A 20742-nucleotide genomic window follows, 5' to 3' on the forward strand; every position below is an offset into this window, starting at 1 on the left:
TGTATGACAGGGCTGGAGGATGAGGCAGAAGGAGAAAACTGCTGGAATCATTAATACTGGGTGACAGGCAAGGGACATCATGCAGGAGCAGTCTTTGATGACTGGGAAAACACCAAGCACGTCTCCTGTCCTCAAGTGCTGGTTTGTAAGAGCAACAGGTGCACTAATACAGATGCAGATGCCATTCCCATATGCGTGTTCTTTGAAAATAATGCTTTCTAGAAGCAGGATCCCTTGCAATATTTTCCTCCATGCTTTTTAATAAAGATCCTAAGTGTTAATGCAAACAGGGCACTCAGCTGGAAGGCACCTTGTCTATTTCACACATTTGTGTATATACTCAACACTGTCCATATTTGCTGCTGCTGGATTAACAGTGAAAGAAAGTTCTCCTAGGGCTAGGAGATCAGGCAAGTGCAGCCTTCTGGAAAAGCCAGGTCCCCATGACCCACACCTACCTCCACCCATGGAGGTGGAGCAAAACCATGTACTCACATTCATGTATTTTACATCAAGTTCTGTCTTCTTCTCCAGCTCATGTATAATCTCTTTATGGAATTTTTTGAACTTTTAACAAAAGCAAACGAAAAATTCACATCAGATTTGAGACTTTAAGCAAAATAAGCTTTAAATATAAAATAAATATATTTTATAAGTATAAAAATAGTTCACATACGTTTTCATCAAGACTCTCATTGAGTTTCTTGTGGGTACTTGAAATCTCTATGAGAACATGGCCTGTGAATAAAACCAGATGTGAGCGGGGGAAAGCCACTGTGCGGATTTTGTAAAGATATTAAAGAAAGTAAAATAATAGAACGAAGCACAATCTATCACCACGCTCAACGCCTGGAAGCCTCAGGCCCTGTGGCCTGTCAGAACACTGCCTTCATGCCCATGGCAGAGCGGGCTCTAGTGGGACATAGCCCCTAGCAAACTCTACAACACTGTTCACCCAAAGAATGTCAACTTTGTCTTCAAATTCACATCATGCTTTCTATATTTACTCCCTCCCTAAGCTGAATCTTATTTATCTGATTTAATTTTTAAATTCACTTACAAAAGATTATCATGGTCATTATAGTAACTAACTATAGGAACAAATGACTTATTTTTATCTAATCCCCAGAATAATCTGATTATCTGTCAGGCATAAAAGATAAAGGGTTATTTTTTCTCTTGTTCTTATATCCTTTTGGAAAATATTAATTCCATGGGAAAATGCAGCAGGGACAGTGCTATGCCTCGTACCTCCCGGGACGACACCAAGTCTCTGACACAAATATAGTCACAGAATGGAAGAGAGTGTGCCAGGACTAAGGAGCCTTACTCCAAAAGCAGCAGGACAATCACTCTATTTACAAAGCACGTCTCTGGCAGTTTGAGGCAATGTGATAGACATGTTGACCATGAGGTACCTACTGGGATATCCAGGTGGACATACATGTTTAGGAAGGGGTTGAATTTCTTCAACTCTGATAAAGGTGAACAAGAGACTCTCTCTCCCTGCTCATTTATCTTTGGGAACCAAATGGGTCTGATACCTAAGACCTGGCAGATATGGAATCATCTGGAACAACCACCAGATCATACTAAATAATAACAAAATGTGCTGGGTAGGTCCTCCTACAGTTCAGTATATAGGTAAAAACAAATTCCTTGCATGAACTGAAAGGCTGTAGATGAAGGAGAATTTAAATTAAGACTGTGGTGAATATGGGAAAAGAGAAAGAATACCAACTAGACTATAACTTCAGCTGCCACCTTTACACAAATGATACTACAGTGCCCTGTTCTTGAAAAAGTTTGAGACTGACTCTCAAGTGGTCTCGTTTCTCCCCACAATTCAACTCTTTCCTGGGGCACCTGGGTGGGTGGCTCATTCAGTTGAATATCTGTCTCTTGATACTGGCTCAGGTCATGATCTCACAAGTTCATGAGACTGAGCCCAGCATCTGGTTCTGCACTGACAGCATGGAGCCTGCTTGGGACTCTCTCCCTCTGCTCCTCCCCCACTTGCGCACTCTCTCATGCACACTTTCTCTGAATAAACATTTAAAAAACTTAAGAAAAAAGAAGAAAAAGAAATTCAACCCTTTCCTGAACATGTATGTCCACCTGGATGTCCCAGTAGGCACCTCGTGGTCAACATGTCTTAAAAGTGAGCTCACCCCATATTCTCTAATCCCAGCTCTTGGCTGCCAGCTAGCCAGTCACAAGGGGTTGACACTTCACCCATGTGTCACACTCAACGAAAAAGATGCTTTCTCTTGTGCATGTGGTCTTGGGCCTAGAAGGGTGAAATCATGCCTCTGACTCATCCTGCTTCCTAGGTCAACAAATGTTCTGGCCCTTCCCTGCCCGTGGAGAAGGTATGTGGAAATGACATGTGAAGTTTATGTGCACGCAATCATCTGTCCAAGTGGGGTGGGGAAGAGCCATCCTAGTCTGCCTCCCCGCTCCCAACACATTCAAACCCACCAGTTGGACTAGGTGTCTCCCCCTGCCCATCATTTCTCTTAATTCCCAGATTGTACTTGTCTGGATCTTCTTCCTCACAGGTGCCAGAGATCCCTCAAAACCAGCTATAACATGTCATTCTCCTGGCTGCCGCCCCATGGTGTCCCAGATAAATCACTTCCTCGGCATGAGCCCACTCTAAACAATGCTGCTTAAAATAACCATGGCATGTGGTGGGGACAGAGACTCTCCTATAAGGAGATAATCTTACAAAGTTATAGACAGAGAGCTTGTATGTCCCTAAGCCGCCTGTGATTCTAGGAACCTCTAAGAGAACAGCCTGCTGAATGAACCAGAGTGTGGGCAGACACATAGCCAGCATCATCCCCACCACACCAAGTTATCCAGATACCCACTCTCTATCCTTAATGACACTGACTGAATTTCTCCAATTACATTCTCCTAAAGCTCAATATGAAATAACTCAGAGTTTTCACACAGGAAGCCTTCACATGACCAAGAATATAATTACATTAAATGTCATTTTATTGTTTAGTGATCTGACACTGAAATAGTCTCAGTTACTTTCACATCCATTTTTTTTTAAATGTTTATTTACTTCTTTGAGACAGAGAGAGATATACAGTGTGAGTAGGAGAGAAACAGAGAGAGAAACCTAGAATCTGAAGCAGGCTCCAGGCTCTGAGCTGTCAGCACAGGGCCCGATGCGGGGCTCGAACCCATGAACCACGAGATCATAACCCGAGCTGAAGTCAGACACTTAACCAACTGAGCCACCCAGGCGCCCCTTTTCACATCCATTTTAAACCCATAAATAACTCTTGGCTAGAGATGGAAAATAACAACAACAAAAAAAACACCCCACTTCAATTATTTGAAAATTAAGCATCTATTCTTGGCAAGTCAGATCTACTTTTTTTTTTTTAAAGTCTAAAAATAATTGTACTTAAATCACTCAGTGTGATTCAGGCTAGAATCAAAGCACCTACATTTTTTTCCATATGGTCATGAACTTTACCTCCACAACCTTATATAATGTGGATCTCGAAGAAGCATGCTGCCAAAACAAAAGCTTGTGCTCCTGTGGCACTCTTGTGAAAGCCAGCACTGCTGAACCTGATGCTCGGCCTCGAGGCCCCTCCCGCCTCGCGGTTTTCTCCCTGTAGGCAGCTAGATGGAAAGGCTCACTGAAACAGCCCATTCACTCTGTGGCCAGGAGCGCAACACCTGACCATATCCTGGTTATTCCTGTCCCTTACAGTTCGTGGAATTTAAATGCTGACTTTATAGCAGCAGCCACGGAGTCCTTGGTCAAAACATCTTTACTGTGATTATGAGAGCTGCCAAAAGTATATCTTGAAACACAAAATGAAAACAGCCTTTATGTTCAATCTACCGAAGTTTACTCTTAAATATAGCAAGTGTTCCTTTATGTCTGAAATGTGGCTTCACACACATTTGTTTACTCTTAGCCCTGTAACCTAATTTTTCAAAAATTACATTTGGGAAGAAAAAAACTTTTTTGAAAAGGAGGGTGGAGCACATCCCCAATTCTAATAGAGCAGAACTAAACACACGTCCAAACAGGAACCAATGTGCTGGTCCCAGAAATCACAGACCGTATGTACTGGACCAACAATTTCCTTTTTCCATTTTAGGCTCTGAGTAAACATTCTGGGAAGAAATACCTAAGTACAGTAATATGACTCAGTCTGAATAAATTATATTCTTAAATAGCATTATTAAAGGATTCAAATATATCCATATTTCAAAATCATTAATTTGACCTAACTAAAAGTCGATGCTCACTATCAGTTTCAGGAGTTTTGAATAAACATGTCCAATAATTTGGACAATACTATATAAAGATACGAATCTAAGCTGAATGGATTTTAAAAGTTAAGTAACTAAAATTAAAGAGTATTACTGGTATGAACACATAAAAAGTTTTCATTTGAAATATAGATTACTTATTGGACTATTAATATATTTTCAACTAGATAATTCATTTTTTAAAAGTTTATTTGAAGGGCACCTGGGTGGCTCAGTTGGTTGAGTGTCCGACTTCGTCTCGGGTCATGATCTCATGGTTCATGAATTTGAGCCCCATGTTGGGCTCTGTGCTGACAGCTCGGAGCCTGGAGCCTGCTTCAGATTTTACGTGTGTGTGTGTCTCTCTCTGCCCCTCCCCTGCTTGCACTGTGTCTTTCTCTCCCTCAAAATAAATAAACATTAAAATATTAAAAAAAAAAAAGTTTATTTGAGAGTGAGAGACAGTGTGAGTCTGGGGAGGGGCAGAGAGAGGAGAGAATCCCAAGCTGAAAGCACAGAGCCTGATGTGGGGGTTGATTTCACAAACTGTGAGATAATGTCCTGAGTGGAAATCAAGAGTTGGATGCTCAACCAACTGAGCCACCAGACACCCAACAGCTAGATAATTCTTCATCAATTCACAGTATAAATTTACAGAAACCAGATGGAGACTATTAACAGACATGAGTAGCACAGAACAGGTGCTCAATGTGTAGGCACACATACTCTTTTTTATATTTATCATGGATAATCAGAACACAGTATATCCAGAAAGCACAGAGCAATAATGGAGTGAGTCACACACTACTTCCTGTTACTTCAAGTGGAATCAGACAATAAAATGAGAGAGTAGAAACCAACCTACTGTGGACCTAAAGTTACATACCATGAATTAAGGTAAAACCTGACCAAAAATGTCAATGGAAAAAGGATATACTTTTTCTGACAATTTTCAAAATATCAAATGTGATGAGGAGAAAATGTAATAGAAGTAAAAGCAAACTACACACAGATAGCTATGTTAAATACACAAGTATGTATCCCACAGATTAGAGTCAGCAGCACTGAATTAGTACAGAGGCAGATTAGTAACCATGAACATGTGACTCAACTTGAAAGGCTTTACCAGCATCTAAGAATAGCCCTCAGTGGCTGCCCACCCACAGTCCCTGGATGAAAATGGAGATGCTCTCTTCTGGTCAGTCTCTATACTGTACCAGTAAACAACGTGCATGTAGGGATAAAGCCAAGTAAGTGACAGGGTAAGCATTTCATCTAACATTCCTCCACAACTCTAGCTATCTGACTTAGCCAACTATAGTACCACAGTTCTAATTAATGTCTTGCATGGAGACTGTAATTATTCTACCATTGATCATGATTTATTCCATCCTATGAAAAACAAGTTGGACAAACAGAAGTTTACATTAGAATTATACAGTGTTCCAAAGTTCTTTCATAGTCTGAGGTAAAAGTAAAGTGCCAAGCAGCATCTGACTTTCTTAAAAAAAGCCGCTAGGGTAGCCACTATAAGAATAAAGTGCATATAACAACCAAGCAGAGAGGGGAAAAACAATCAGTCAAAAAGAGGATAAGAGAAGAAATGAACACAGGACAGACAGTAGAAAGTAATTATACTGAATGTAAATGGACTATATAATCCAATTAGAACACAAAGACTGTTGGGATTAAAAAAAAAAAAACACCCAATTATATTTTGCCTAAAAGGGACTCACCTTAAATATAGGGATACAGAGAGTAAAAGGATGGAGTAAGATATATAGAGGACACTAACCAAAAGAAAGCTGATATAGTTATATTAAAACCAAACAAGACACAGTAAGTAGTCAAAGAGGGTGAAAAGCATTATTAAAATTAGACATAAAACAATGATTTCATAATAGGAAAAAGTTCATCTGGAAGGTGGGAAAACTTTTTATTTATATGCATCTATTAACATGGTCTCAACATATTTAAACTAAAACTGAATCATAAAAAGAAATAGATAAGTCAAGGGGCGCCTGGGTGGCTTAGTCGGTTAAGCGTCCGACTTTCGCTTAGGTCATGATCTCGCGGTTCGTGGGTTCGAGCCCCGCGTCGGGCTCTGTGCTGACTGCCAGCTCAGAGCCTGGAGCCTGTTTCAGTCTGTGACTCCCTCTCTCTGACCCTCCCCTGTTCACGCTGTCTCTCTCTCTCTCCTAGAAATAAATAAAACATAAAAAAAAAAAAAAGAAATAGATAAGTCAATAATAATTGTAGGAGGCTTCAATATGCTTCTCTTAGTAAATGGGTAGAATGGGTAGAGCAGGCAAATATATCAGTACAGATATAGGTAACCTGAATAAGATGATAAATACAGTTGATCTAGTGAACATATATAGAAGACTATATCTGATTAACTTCATTTTTGAAGCAAAAGTATATTAAAAAGGGATCAAAAGAAAACCTCACTCTATTTCAAAGGGCTGAAATCACAATGAGTATGCCCTTTAACCACATCAAAATTAAACTAGAAATCATTAAGAGAAAGGTAACCAGAAAATGTCCATATATTAGAAATGAAGCAACAAAATTCTAAACAACCTATAGATCAAAGAAGAAATCATAATGGAAATTAAAATTATTTCAAAATAAAATGATAAATTTAGGTTTTGAGAACATGTAAGATGTAACTAAAAATTGTGGTTAGAGGAAATTTATAGCCTTCAAATGTGTATGTTAGAGAAGAATGAAAAAAATCAATACTCTAAACGCTCATTCCAAGAATTTAACGGAATACAGGGATGTCTGGGTGGCTCAGTCTGTTAAACAACTGACTTCAGCTCAGCTCATGATCTCATGGTTCATGTGTTTGAGTCCCACACCTGGAGCTGTTTCGGATTCTGTACCTCCCTCTCTCTCTGCTCCTCCCCCACTCGCACTCTGTCTTTCTCTCAAAAATAAATGTTAAAAAATTTAAAAAAAATTTAATGGAATGCAATCCAATAATAAAAAGAAATTAACTACTGACAAACATAATACAGATAAATTTCAGAAATATGATATTAAATGAAAGAAGCCAGGCTAAAAAAGCTACATACTATAGGATTCCATTTATAAAACATTCCAGGAAAGGCAAAACTGACAGTATGTGATAAACAAATCTGCTTACTCTGTGACCCAGCAATTGTACTCCTAGATATGTTCCCAAGAGAAATGACTGCATTTGTTTATCAACAGAAGCACAAGAATGTTCACAGCAGCCTTATTCACATATCCAAGGCCAGAAACAACTCAAAGAACTATCAACATTGGAATGGATAAAGTCACACAATGGAGCAGGAAGACCCAAAATCTGTATATAAATTCCTCTCAAATCCTTGGCTAACACCTAAGCTGCACATGCACAGGGTGAGACTCTAAGAAAAACCAGCAGCTGGTAGGATGTGGAATTTAGCAGAGATTCTCAGTAGGATACACACTGAGTTGTCCAAGGGAATATGAATCCCATCAAGTGAGAAAGGCTTTGTAAATACCACAGTCTTCCCATTGACATCAAGAAGGGACATACCTCAGGAATAAAGACTAAGTCACAGGACAAAGGCAAAACCAAAATAGATCCACCAGAAAAAAAATCTATCATTAAGTCTCTACAAATTAGGGTGATCCACTAGTAATTTAACTGTCCACTGGAATAAGACTTCACAATCTTAAGAGGAAGATAGCAAAATCTAGTCTAACATTTTTTTTTTTTAGTTTATTTATTTTGAGAGAGAGAAAGTGAGCTCATGAGTGGGGTAAGGGCAGAAAGAGAGGGAGACAGAATTCCAAGCAGGCTCTGCACTGTCAGAGCAGGTTCAAATGAGGCTCAAACCCAAGAACCATGAGACTGTGACCTAAGCCACGACCAAGAGAGTAGGACGTTTAACTGAATGAGCCACCCAGCCTCCCCAAGTCTCTAACATTTTATCACCATATTCAGGACAGGAAAAACAAATTAGAAGACAGGTGAATGGCAAACTTACAAACTCTGAAATCATTTCAGGAGGGTCATTTTCTTTTGGTATTCCAAAATATATAATTCTAATACTTAAGTTTATGTATAACTTTACTATTATTATAAGTACATTTATATTATAAATTGATAAAAAAATTTTTTTCCTTTTTTGACTGGTTTACTTAGTACAATGTCCTCAAGGTTCAAGGTTCATCTATGCTACAGGATATATCAGAATTTCCTTTCTTTTTTAAACATTTATTTATTTTGAGAGACAGACCATGAATGGGGAGAGGAGCAGAGAGAGAGGGAGACACAGAATCTGAAGTAGGCTCCAAGTTCTGAGCTGTCAGAACACAGCCCAAAACAGGGCTCCAACCCGAGCTGAAGTCAGATGGTTAACCAGTCACCCAGGTGCCCTCAAATTTCCTTTCTTTTTAAGGCTGAATAATATTTTACTGTATGGACACTCTGCATTTTATTTATCCATTCATCATGGGGAAAAGATGTTGATGGTCACCTTGGTTCTTTCAAACTCCTGGCTATTGTGAGTAATGCTATATAAACATGGGTGTGCAAATATCTCTTCAAGACTCACTTTTGGAGCACCTGGGTGGCTCAGTCGGTTAAGCACCCGACTTCGGTTCAGGTCATGATCTCACAGTTTCTGGGTTTGAGCCCTGTGTCAGGCTCTGTGCTGACAGCTAGCTCAGGGCCTGGAGCCTGCTTCAGATTCTGTGTTTCCCTCTCACTCTGACCCTCCCCTGCTCATACTCTCAGAAAAAAAAAAAAAAAATTTAAAAATTTTAAAAAAGACTCACTTTACAAAAAATTTATTTATTTTTAAAACAAATTTGTGTTAATTTGGGGGTGCTCTGGATGCTAATCACCCACAGTGAACTCAAGAGGCACAAAGACCAGGCAAGAAAGCAGGGCTTCTGTTAAAAGTAAAATGCCAAGTGCCAACTGGTAAATATGGCAGGAGTGTGAGAGCTGAAAAATCATCACTTTGCAAGAAGTACAGTAAACGCTGGTTCAGGAAAAATTCATTAATAGATGCTAAATCTAGAAAACAAATGCTGATGAGGAATAAGATAGCTGCATAGTCTGGGGGTGCCTGGTTGGCTCAGTTGGAGCGTGAGACTCTTGATCTCGAGGTTATAAGTTCAAGCCCCATGCTGGGTGTAGAGATTACTTAAAAATAGAAAAATCTTTAAAAAAAACTTTTAAAAAGATCAACCTGCTCTGGTGGTCAATCCAGTGGATTATAAAGAGGTATGTTGACGGGAGAAAGAATACCTACCAGTGCTCTGCTCATTTCATAGTAAGTCTCTGGCAACCTCAATTTTAGGAAATAGTAGGAAGGAACAGCCAAAGATCTGAAAGTGAAAGTTCTCTGAGCCAAAGAGAAGTTGTAGCTACAAATCTAAACATTCTTTCCCTGTTGGAGAGGAGTGGAGTCCCTTCAGACACAGAGCAAGTGAACTTTTATATACAGGTCTATACTAGGTTTCCCAAAGGACACCGTTCTTTCATAATGAAAGGCCAGCAGCTACTGCTGATCTCTCAGTGACAGAACACAAGATGTTTAGGAAGAAGAGCTCATGAAGATGAAAGGCTGGTCAAGGAGGCTGAAAAAGAGTGGGATACTATAAAAGCTAAAAGATTGGAAGCGTTTTCAGAAAGTGGGGTGTTCTGGATTCTAATCACCCACAGTGAACTCAAGAGGCACAAAGACCAGGCAAAGGTTAAAGCATCTGCAGAAAGATGCAATGGTGCTAGACAGGCCTCTGATACGTTAACCCCTCTCCAAGTATTCTCACAGAGCCTCGGTATTCTCAGCTGTATGGTGATAATTAGATATCTACTTTACAGGCTTAGGTGAGTACAGTGCTTTCCTGCGCTCTGAAGAGAAATACTGGCTGGTAAGGTGTGCACATTCAGACAGGAGTGGCAAATTAGTTACATAATGCATGAAACACAACAACAGAATGTGTCCACGTGTTTTTCAACATGCTTTCTATTTGTTTTCTGGAAATAAAGCCCACATACTAGGTTGTCAACTTATAAGTAGTTACCATATTTGTTTACGTATTTCTTGTTCCTTACATATATACATCTATATATTCTGTAATATACTTTAGTATGCTAAAAATGTTTCAGAATAATTCCTCAAATTTGCAATAAGAGACAAATGGACACCTACCTCTCCTAAACTCAGTTCAGTGCTCCTCTCATGTTTCTTTGCCACTTCCTAGGGTCCCCAAAGGAAAAACTGTCCACCTCCTATTGAAGGGGTTCTTTAGCAAATGGCTAAGAAAGAATTCTTGAGATGTCTTTGGTGCAAAAAGGTGATTTTATTAAAGCACGGGGACAGGACCTGTGGGTAGAAAGAGCTGCACCAGGGTTGTTAGGAGTGACTGATTATATACTTTTAAGTTAGTAGAGGCTAGGGATAGCATAAGTCTCTAAGGAATTTGAAAGCAAGGATTTCAGAACCTTGAGGGGCTAGCTGCTGTTAAGGTCACTTTCAGTCTTAGTAAAACAAAAACATTAAGGAAGTAAAGCAGCCATGAGTTGCTTGAGGAAGGTCATGGTCTGCATGTTTCAGGTGTTTCAGTGGGCTGCAAGCTCTGGGGAGATTTAATTTAAGCTACATTTCTCTTGCTTTTGTTTCCCTCATCACTATTATCAAAAAGGAACACACACAGTACACCTTCCTCCACCTCAGAGCCAAAGAGAATACTTAGCACTTCAGTTTTAAGCACTGACAATTCTTCTACAGTTAAACTATACCAGGAATGGTCCTTTGGAGCACAGACACATCTGACCACTGCTGGTTAGAAACCAACCACCAAAGACACTTTTGGTTTCTGCTCCAATATGTGAAGAACCTGGAAGTCATCATGCTCTTACATCAAGAAACAAGCTAAACAAACTGAAAAACAACAGTGCTTCTTAGATTCACTAGAGAATTAAGTTCACAGGTAAAGATCTGCCCTGAAAACCAGAGAAAGGCTAATGTGTAGAATCCTAGTGTACTGGCAGCAGAACCCAATACTAGAGCCAGTACTGCTAGAAACTCTTCAACTGTAACTGATGGTTGCTGGAAGGCTCAGCACCAACCAGCTGGGCTCAGTCTTCAGGCAGGAGTTTAGTACTTTCATGAGTATTATCTCTAGGAGCCCCAACCATGTTCTAATCCTTGAAGACTAGAGAAAATGCCCCTGGGGCTTCCTCGTAGGTGAAGGGGGAAAATAACTTTCTGAAATCAGCCCAGCATTGTTCTGTTCTTGTTTTGTTCTGTGTAAGGAAGGCCACGCCTCAAAAGAAACTGTTTTACTAAAGCCATATCCCAGGTATTTTGACCCACTGAAAATCAAATATACTCACAAAACGAAAAATGGAGATTTAAACCTAAAATTATAGAATAATCCCCCTCACCAATACTTTACTACTACATCATCCATCAACAGGGTTTACATCTGAGACTTCATTTAGAAGGATTTTGGAGGAAACTGAAAGACAACAGAGGATGGGGAGACAAAGCAAGGACATCAGAGGAAACCTGAGGTTTGAAGTTCTTCTGAGAGAAAATCATATAGGCCAGAAACTTGGTTCTACATAAAGAAATGAAAATGAATAAAGGAAACCTCATTTCAAATGGAGTCAGAAAGCCCCAAGGGGAGAGTTCTTATGCATAACCACTTATGCCATTTGCAGACCTCAGTAGGGAAAAAGCAGCGTGTCTGCATTTCCCAAGAGTAAGCAGCTCACTACCACCCCCCCACCCCCCCACCCCCGCTCCCAACAAGGAAAGATTTTCTCTGGCTTAGCAACAGCTCAGCAAAAGAGAAGTCACCATAACCCTGAACTCTCACCCACCTTCAATGGGCTTTCATTCCAAATGGCCCCTCCCACTTTGTCCTTTCCTCTATAAAAGCAATCTCCTCTCCTGTTTTCTGGACTTGCCTATGGCCTGTCATAGTATGCATACCCTGAATTGCAATTCCCAAATAAATGCATTTTTCTGGTCAACTAGCTGACTGTTTTACTTTTAAGGTTGACAGAAATGAAGAGCATTAAAGAAGGAATGAATGAAAGTAATTAAACCTTGTATTTCTTATTCTTAATTTATATACTAGATAACTGTTTATTCAAAGTAATAGCAACAACATATGGAGTATGGCGTATGGAGAAGTTAGATGATTACCAGCAGTGCTACAGAGGGTAGGAAGGAGGAACTGGTAACACTTTGCAGAAGGACCCTGTGCTACCCAGGAAGTGGTACACTGATGTTTGAAAGTGGACCTGGATTGCCTGTAAATGTATACTACCCAACCTTAGGACAACCACTACCAAAAAAAAAAAAAAAAAAAAGTTTAAATATAATCAATACACTAAGAGATGAGATAAAATGGAACATAAAATGCTCAATTAAGTGGTGCCTGGGTGGCTGAGTTGTTTGGGCATCCAACTTCAGCTCAGGTCATGATCTCACAGTTTGTGGGTTCAAGCCCCGCATTGGGTTCTGGGCTCAGAGCCTGGAGCCTGCTTGCTTTGGATTCTGTGTCGCCGCCACTCTCTCTCTGCCACTCCCCAACTCATGCTCTGTCTCTATCTCTCTCAAATAAACATTAAAAAAAATCCTCAATTAAAACCAGAAAGTACAGAAAATGGGGAAGATTTTTAAGATAATGAACAAAGAATACAAAACAAGTACAGTGATGTTAATGCAATGATGGCACTAATCTTTTAAATGTAAATGTACCAATTAAAAGAGACTGACAGAGTAGATTTCTTCACGTACATGTGCCAACTAAGAAAAAGGTTAAATCCATGGTGAAAAACTGACAGAGCTGTAAGGAGAAACAGATGAATCCACTATAATCACTGGGGAGTTCAATACTCTCTTCTCAGTAACTGACAGCAGGATGACTGAAGTGAACAGCACCATCAATCAACTGGATCTGAATGACAGGGAACTTCACCCAACAACAGCAGAATACACATTCTTTTTAAGCTCACACAAAACAGTCACCAAGACAGGCCACATTCTGTACCATAAAACATACCTCAACACATTTAAAAGAATGAAAGTCATACAAAGAATGTGATGGGATTAAACTAGAAACCAGTAAAAGAAATCTAGCTGAAAAAAACCCCAAAATACTTGGAAATGAAACATACTTCTAAATAACACAGGGGTCAAAGAAGAAAACAAGAAAATTTTTAAATACTTGAAAATGAAAGCACAGCATACCAAAATCTGTGCAATGCAGCAAAAGCAGTACTTCGAGGGAAATTTATAGCATTCAATGCATATATTAGAAAAGATATAAAGTCAATAAAATTTAAGCCAAAGAAAGAACAATTTAAACCAAAGAAGAACTAATAAAAATTAGAGCATAAATAAATGAAAACAGGTAACAATAACATAAAGACAATGAAACCAAAAGCTAGCATTTTATTTTATTTTTTAAATATTTTTATTTATTTCTAGGAGAGAGAGAGAGAGAGACAGCGTGAGCAGGGGAGGGTCAGAGAGAGAGAGAGGGAGACACAGACTCTGAAATAGGCTCCAGGCTCTGAGCTGGCAGTCAGCACAGAGCCCAATGCGGGGCTCGAACCCACGAACTGCGAGATCATGACCTAAGAGAAAGTCGGACGCTTAACCGACCAAGCCACCCAAGCGCCCCACAAAAGCTAGCATTTTAAAATGCTTCTGGTAAACCTCTAGTTGGGCTAAACTAGGGAAAAAGAGACAAGACACAAATTATAGGAATAACTTGTTTTATTGTGCTTTGCAGATAATGTATTTTTTACAAATTGGGAGGATTTTAACAACTCCATGTCAAATGAATCTATTCGCACCATTTTCCCAACAGTATTTACTCACTTTGTGACTCTCACATTTTGGTAATTCTCACAATATTTCAAACTTTCTCATTATTGTATTTGTTACAGTGATCTGTGATCAATGATCTTTGATATTATTATTAGAATAGTTTTGGTGTGCTTTGAACCTCACTCATTTAAGATGGCAAACTTAATAAATTTTGTTTGTGTTCTCACTGTCCACCGACCAACAGTTCCCCTTCCCTCACTTCTTTTCTGGCCTCCCTATTCCCTGAAACACAACAATATTTAAATTAAGCTAATTAATAACCCTATAATGGGCTTTAAGTGTCCAAGTGAAACAAAGATTCATACACCTCTCACTTTATTTTCTTATTTGAAAGAGTGTATGTGCTTGCGTGAGCAGAGGGGAGGGGTGGGGGGAGAGGGAAGGAGGACAGAGAGATAATCTTAGGCAGGATGAATGTGAGCACAACACGGGGCTTGATCTCATGACTCTGGGATCATGATCTGACCCAAAATCAAGAGCTGGATGCTCAACTAAGCCACCAAGGTGCCTCACAGTTCTCACTTTAAATCAAAAGCTAGAAGTGACTGGGATTCATGCTTAAGATTCTCTCTTTCTCTGTCCCTCCCCCCACTCTCTCACTTTCTAAAAATAAAAATTTAAAAAAACCCAAAATTTAAAAAATACCACTTCACACCTATCAGAATGGCTAAAATCCAGAAAACTGACAACACCAAATGCTGATGAGAATGTGCAAAAATGGTACAGTCTGGCAGTTTCTTACAAAGGCAAACAGTCTTACAATTCAATCTAGTAATTGTGCTCCTATGTGTTTACCCAATGACTTAAAATCTTTTGTCCACAGAAAAACTTGTACATGAATGTTAATAGCAGCCTGTTCATACTGCCAAAACTTGGAAGCAACCAAGATGAATGGATAAACCCTTGTGGTACATGTATCTCATGTATCGACTGAGTATTACTCAGGAATAAAAAAGAAACAAGCTATTAAGCCACAAAGAGACATGGAGCAAGCTTAAATGCATATTACTTAGTGAAAGAAGCCAGTCTGAAGAGGCTACATACTACAAAATTCCAACTAAATGACATTCTGGAAAAGGCAAAACTATGGAGACAATAAAAGATCAGTGGTTGCCAAGGAGGTTGGGGCAGTGGATACTGTAATGGTAGACATATGTCATTAAACATTTGTCAAAACTCATGTTACACAAAATGTGAACTTTGGGGCTGAGTTGGTTGAGCGTCTGACTTTGGCTCAGTCATGATCTCAGGTCATGATCTAACGGTTTGTGAGTTTGAGCCCCGTGTTGGGCTCTGTGCTGACAGCTCAGAGCCTAGAGCCTGCTTTGGATTCTGTGTCTCCCTGTCTCTCCACTCCTCCCCTACTCATGCTCTCTCAAAAATAAACATTTAAAAAAAAATGAACCATAATGTAAACTATAGACTTTAGTTGATAGCAATGTATCAATACTGGTTCATCACTGAGTCAGGGAAGGAGGAGCCTGTGGGAACTCTGGGTAAGATCTGCTCCAATTTCTATAAACCTAAAACTTCTTTAAAAAAAAACAACAACAGATTTATTAAAAACAAAATAACACACAACTACAGAACAGCCATCTGGAACTAGCAGTAATTAGGAAGCAGGGCTCTGTTCCGAGGAAAACATGCAGTGTCTGAATGCTTCTGGAAGTTACTCATGGACAGGAACTTGAATTCTGATTCTTAGTTACCTGTGTAATGCCAGTGCCTTCCTGGCACATAACAGTCCTTAAAATTCTGGTCAATAAGTATACTGAACAAATGAATTAAAGGGTAATCATAGTGAGAAAGAATATAAAGAAGTACAGTAGGGCAGAGAAAGAAAAATCTGGCAAAAGTTTGACCCATCATAAGGTGGTATGTGTAGTATTTTATTGCTATACACATTGGTATTACAAAAGTCCTACAGAAAGAATGCTTTCTGTTAAGCCTGAGCGCTTGGTCTCTAACTTGCCTTCTCTCTCTCTCTTTCAATCCAGTAAACAACTAGTTTTAGATGGAGAAACTTCTGTGGTGGCAGTAGACGCTGGCTGTATGTGGAGTGTGAGCACCCAGCATCCATCTATAGGATCCCAAGTCCAGAAGAACAAGCTCTCTCAGGCAGGGCTGACACCCACGCAGACCAGGTTCCATCCAGGGACAAATTCCTGGAACCTTTGGTTTCCTATCACCAAGGTTTAGCAACCCTGAGGTTTGGTCTCAGAATGCAGAGCCATAAAAAACATATTAAAAAAAAGAAAAACAAAACAAAAACAGAAGTCCAAAAACAAGGGACATTTTTGTTTACAAAATTTTCATTCTGCCAAACAAGAAGCTACAATACCAGACTATGTGGGTTCAATGCTGAACACGTGACAATCCAGGTTGTGAGGATTAATTGTCCTAACAAGGAAAAGGTGCCCAGAGAAAGATGCACACTAAACACTCAGTGCTATATTCCTTCCAGCTTCCTGATTTCTGGTAAAAAGTGGGAAAGGAAGGGAAAGATAATGCAGAAAGGAGGAAGTCGGTACAAACCACATATTTTGGAAGTTTGACAATAAAAGAGAAATAAGAAGGTAGCTAGGGAAAGCTACATTAAACAATTTTTCTTTTTTAAGAAAGTGAATGATTTATTATAAGGTTTGAAGGAAGAATAAAATGGAAACCAATAAACCCCACGTATGAATTAATTCTTAACTTATAAGAATGCTTTAAAAGGAAAATATTACTGTTATCTTTGCACAAGGACTTACATCTCAATGGGAATCATCATTAGAAAACATCCTGGACATTTCAAACTCAAGTGTTTTCAGTGAAGCAGAGAACAAATGCACACCTAATATCAGAAACCAATTCTTTCATCACCTAAGGTAATACCTAGTGGAGACATCTTCTCTGAAAATTATGACCAAATACTATGTAAATATAGGAGAGGATTCGGGAATTAGGTGCTAGTTCTGTCATTAGGACTGATAAACTGATTCAGGAAACAAATTAAATGTTTATTCCCTACTTCATTTTTAATTAGCAATTACACGAATTTAGCCCACCTGCTGTACACAAGCACTGTCAAGTCAAAGCACAGGATTTGCAATGAAGGAAAAATATTCTCCAAGTTGTATTTTAATGTACTACTCTTAATTTAGCTAAAGGATGACATTAGGACACCTGGGTGGCTCAGTCAGTTGAGTGTCTAACGTCAGCTCAGGTCATGATCACACGGTTTGTGAGCCCGAGCCCTTCTTGGGGTTAACACGAGCCCTGCTTCTTTCTCTCTCTCTCTCCCCTCCTCACCTCTCTGCCCCTAGTGGGACTCTCTCTCCACCCTCGCTCACTAGAGCCCTCTCAAAAAAACAAAAAAAAAAACAAAAAAAAAAGACATTAACTTATTCAAGCTTATCAATTATATATCACACAGGAATAATTTATCAATTTTGCATCCATATACAGATTACAAGCAATTGTTTTCTTTAATGTAAATATAAAAAAAGCATCAAAAGTTTAAAAGTTTTCTACAAGCTATTATACTGAAATAAGTTAACATTAATTATTCATCTTCCGTTTTGCATTGATTAGTAAAGGCTAAAATACAACCATTTTGATACAAACAAAAATGAAAGCAAGTGTTTTATAAATAATAAATGAAACTGAAAACTAATTATTCCTTATGGTATCACTAATTAATTAAAAGCATTTTGGGGGCACCTGGGTAGTTTAGTCAGTTAAGCGTCCAGACTTTCGCTTAGGTCATGATCTCGCGGTTCGTGGGTTCGAGCCCCGCGTCGGGCTCTGTGCTGACTGCCAGCTCAGAGCCTGGAGCCTGTTTCAGAGTCTGTGACTCCCTCTCTCTCTGACCCTCCCCTGCTCACGCTGTCTCTCTCTCTCTCCTAGAAATAAATACAACATTAAAAAAAATTTTAAAAAAAGCATTTTCAAGTCTAAAAAATGCTACATCTGAAATTTTAAAAGTTCTTTAAAACTTCTTTAAAATTTTGAAACAGGACCCCAAAACATGAAGACGAAGACAATATGTAGATAAGGAAGGCACTAAGGGGCTATTTCAGTTCAGCATTACTAAGCAAAACCATCTTAAAAATTTTAAGTGAAGAATTTTTAGTGTGCCTGGGTAGCTCAGTCAGTTAAGCCTCTGGCTCTTGATCTTGGCTCAGGACATAACCTCACGGTTCATGAGTCTGAGCTCCACATCGGGCTCTGTGCGGACACTGTGGAGCCTGCTTGGATTCTCCCACCCTCCTCCCCCGTCCCTCCCCTGATCGCATGCGTTCTCTCTCGCTCTCTCTCTCTCTCTCAAAATAAAATACACTTAAAAAATTAAGAAGAACTAAGGGTTTTCATTGTTAAAGCAACCAATTCTAATTGAACAAGTTTAAAAAACAGTATAAAAGAAGCTCCCAACTTTCAGATGGAAAGAGATTTATTTCTTTGATCTAAAACCACACACCCCAAGAAAGGTAGTCTTATTACTATGTGAATTTAAGGGGGTTTACACAAAATATAGAATCTTTTTATATTAGCTCGCTGACTCCCCCAGAACACCTGAAACACAGAGGAGAGAGTAGCTCTGTGATTTTGTAGTTCTGATGTCTTTCTCACCTTCTCTACCTGAGAGGACAAGATGACACACGGGCACACACTGTCAGATCCTCAAAGGTAAAAGCAGCTCACAGGTACTGAGTTCTTCCCTTGTCCCAAGGTTTGTGCTCAGTGCTATACAGAGATGACCTTTTCTAGTTAGTCCTCACAACCCAGAAAGGAGTACTGCTGTTACCCACACTGTTCAGAGGAGGAAACAAGGCCTGCGAGGTTCAAGGGTTTTCCCACATTTACACAAGAGCTAAGAGGTAGTAGAGCTGGAATTTGAACTCAGGTCTCATCTAAAGCCTGTGCACTCAACTACTCTGCATCCTCATTCAGATATGCAATGAGAAACCATGTAGAGGAGGAATTACATTTTCTCTACTGGGTACCCAAGGACAGAATGATGCCCAGTATGTGTCAATTATAGGGAAAGGAATGTGTACTCGACATCAGCCAGAACACTTTAATTATTAGTGTTGTCCGAAAATGGAGCAGGCTACCTCTGGGGGGCTGGGCACTATCACTTGGGTGAGGGCTGGCCTGGTGGCTTAAAACCATTTCAGTTCAGAGTGTCAGGGCCATGCAGGAAGTAAAACCAAAGTGGTGGGACTGACTCCTCAAGGCACCCCATGAAAATCAGCCACCCCCACCTACAAAGGTCCAAACACACATATATATGCGTGAGCGTGCACACGCACGCACACACACACACACACACACACACACACAACCTACCTCCCAAACAGAGTGGTCAATGGTAACTACTCCATGCACCTGAACTTTGGAAACCAGAAAGTGTTTTAGGAAGGGGACTAGGGAGGCATAAAAAGAGGATTATCCATTACAATTATCATCTGTAAGATGGATATGTAAATAAATAGCCCCTCCCAGGACCTGGTGAGAATCAAAAAAGACGGAAGCAAAGCACCTGGCATGCTGTGATCCTCAGTAATTGTTGGTTTCCTACTGAGGGAAGGAAGCCACAGGGCATGGAATGTTAAGTATCAATGTGGTCTGGCAAGCAAAACAGGGCCTGACTTGTTCACAGGGATATAGAACTACAGGTTAACACAATGAACTCCAGACTCACATTTCCAGTTGCCGCCTTGACATTTCCACTTGCCTAAAGGACATCCCAAACCCAACACATTTAAAAGCAAACCCTGACCCTGTCCCCTTCCCGCACCATACCCCCTTCTCCACACTTGTCATCCAGTGTACAGCAAACCCCACTGTCTCCACCTTCAATGCCAGTCCAAGCCACCATTCTTTCTCACCTGGGATGGTACAATAGCCTCCCAATCCATCTCCCTGTTTCCACCCGCCTACACTCGATTCTATGGACAAAAGCCAGTAAGAAGCTTTTAAAATGTTAAGTCAAACCAAATCACGCCTCAGCTACAAACATGTAGAGGCTTCCTACCCTCACCTCAGATTAAAAGGCAACATTCTTACCAAGACCCACCCCTAATGTGACCTGGCCCCACCTTCGCACCTGCTATACCTGTAGACTTCACTCTCCCACCCCTCCCATCCTTCACTGCATTTCAACCAGACTGGCTTCCAAACTGGGACCCAAGACCACAAGGCCTCGGAACTTTGCACTTGCTGGACTCCACTGGAATGGGCTCTCCAGACCTCTGCCTGTGGAGCTCTCTCCCTACTGGCATGTCCCTGACCACTCTCCCTAAAATGGCTTCATTCCACTCCTTTTCTCCATCACCCAGTGCCTCACCTTGTTATTACCTGGCATATGAAACATGTTTGTTTACCACCTACTAGAATGTAAGTTCCCAGAGAGCAGGGACTTCTATGTGTTCTCCCCAGTGATTAGAACAAAGCTACCAGATAGTAAATGCTTATTTATACTGTGATTTAAATGAGGGAAGAAAAACTGCAATCCCTTGATTACTAAATATCTGGTTTTATGTGTGTTGTTTTTTTTTTAATGTGCTTTTCAAAATAC

General features: G+C 39.9%; 1 protein-coding gene across 2 annotated transcripts in view; it reads right to left on the minus strand.

Moving 5' to 3' along the window:
* Nucleotides 1-20742, minus strand: part of BAIAP2L1 (BAR/IMD domain containing adaptor protein 2 like 1) — a 93681-nt gene that overhangs the window by 25552 nt on the left and 47387 nt on the right. For both annotated transcript variants that reach the window (XM_039226077.1, XM_039226076.1), the window contains exons 4-5: nt 677-738; nt 496-567 (exon numbers count right to left, since the gene is read on the minus strand). In XM_039226077.1, the coding sequence (XP_039082008.1) occupies nt 496-567; nt 677-738 (134 nt within the window). The remainder of the gene's footprint in view (nt 1-495; nt 568-676; nt 739-20742) is intronic.

The sequence above is a fragment of the Hyaena hyaena genome, unplaced genomic scaffold (assembly GCF_003009895.1).
Source record: "Hyaena hyaena isolate Hyena2069 unplaced genomic scaffold, ASM300989v1 scaffold_20, whole genome shotgun sequence".
Lineage (NCBI taxonomy): Eukaryota > Metazoa > Chordata > Mammalia > Carnivora > Hyaenidae > Hyaena > Hyaena hyaena.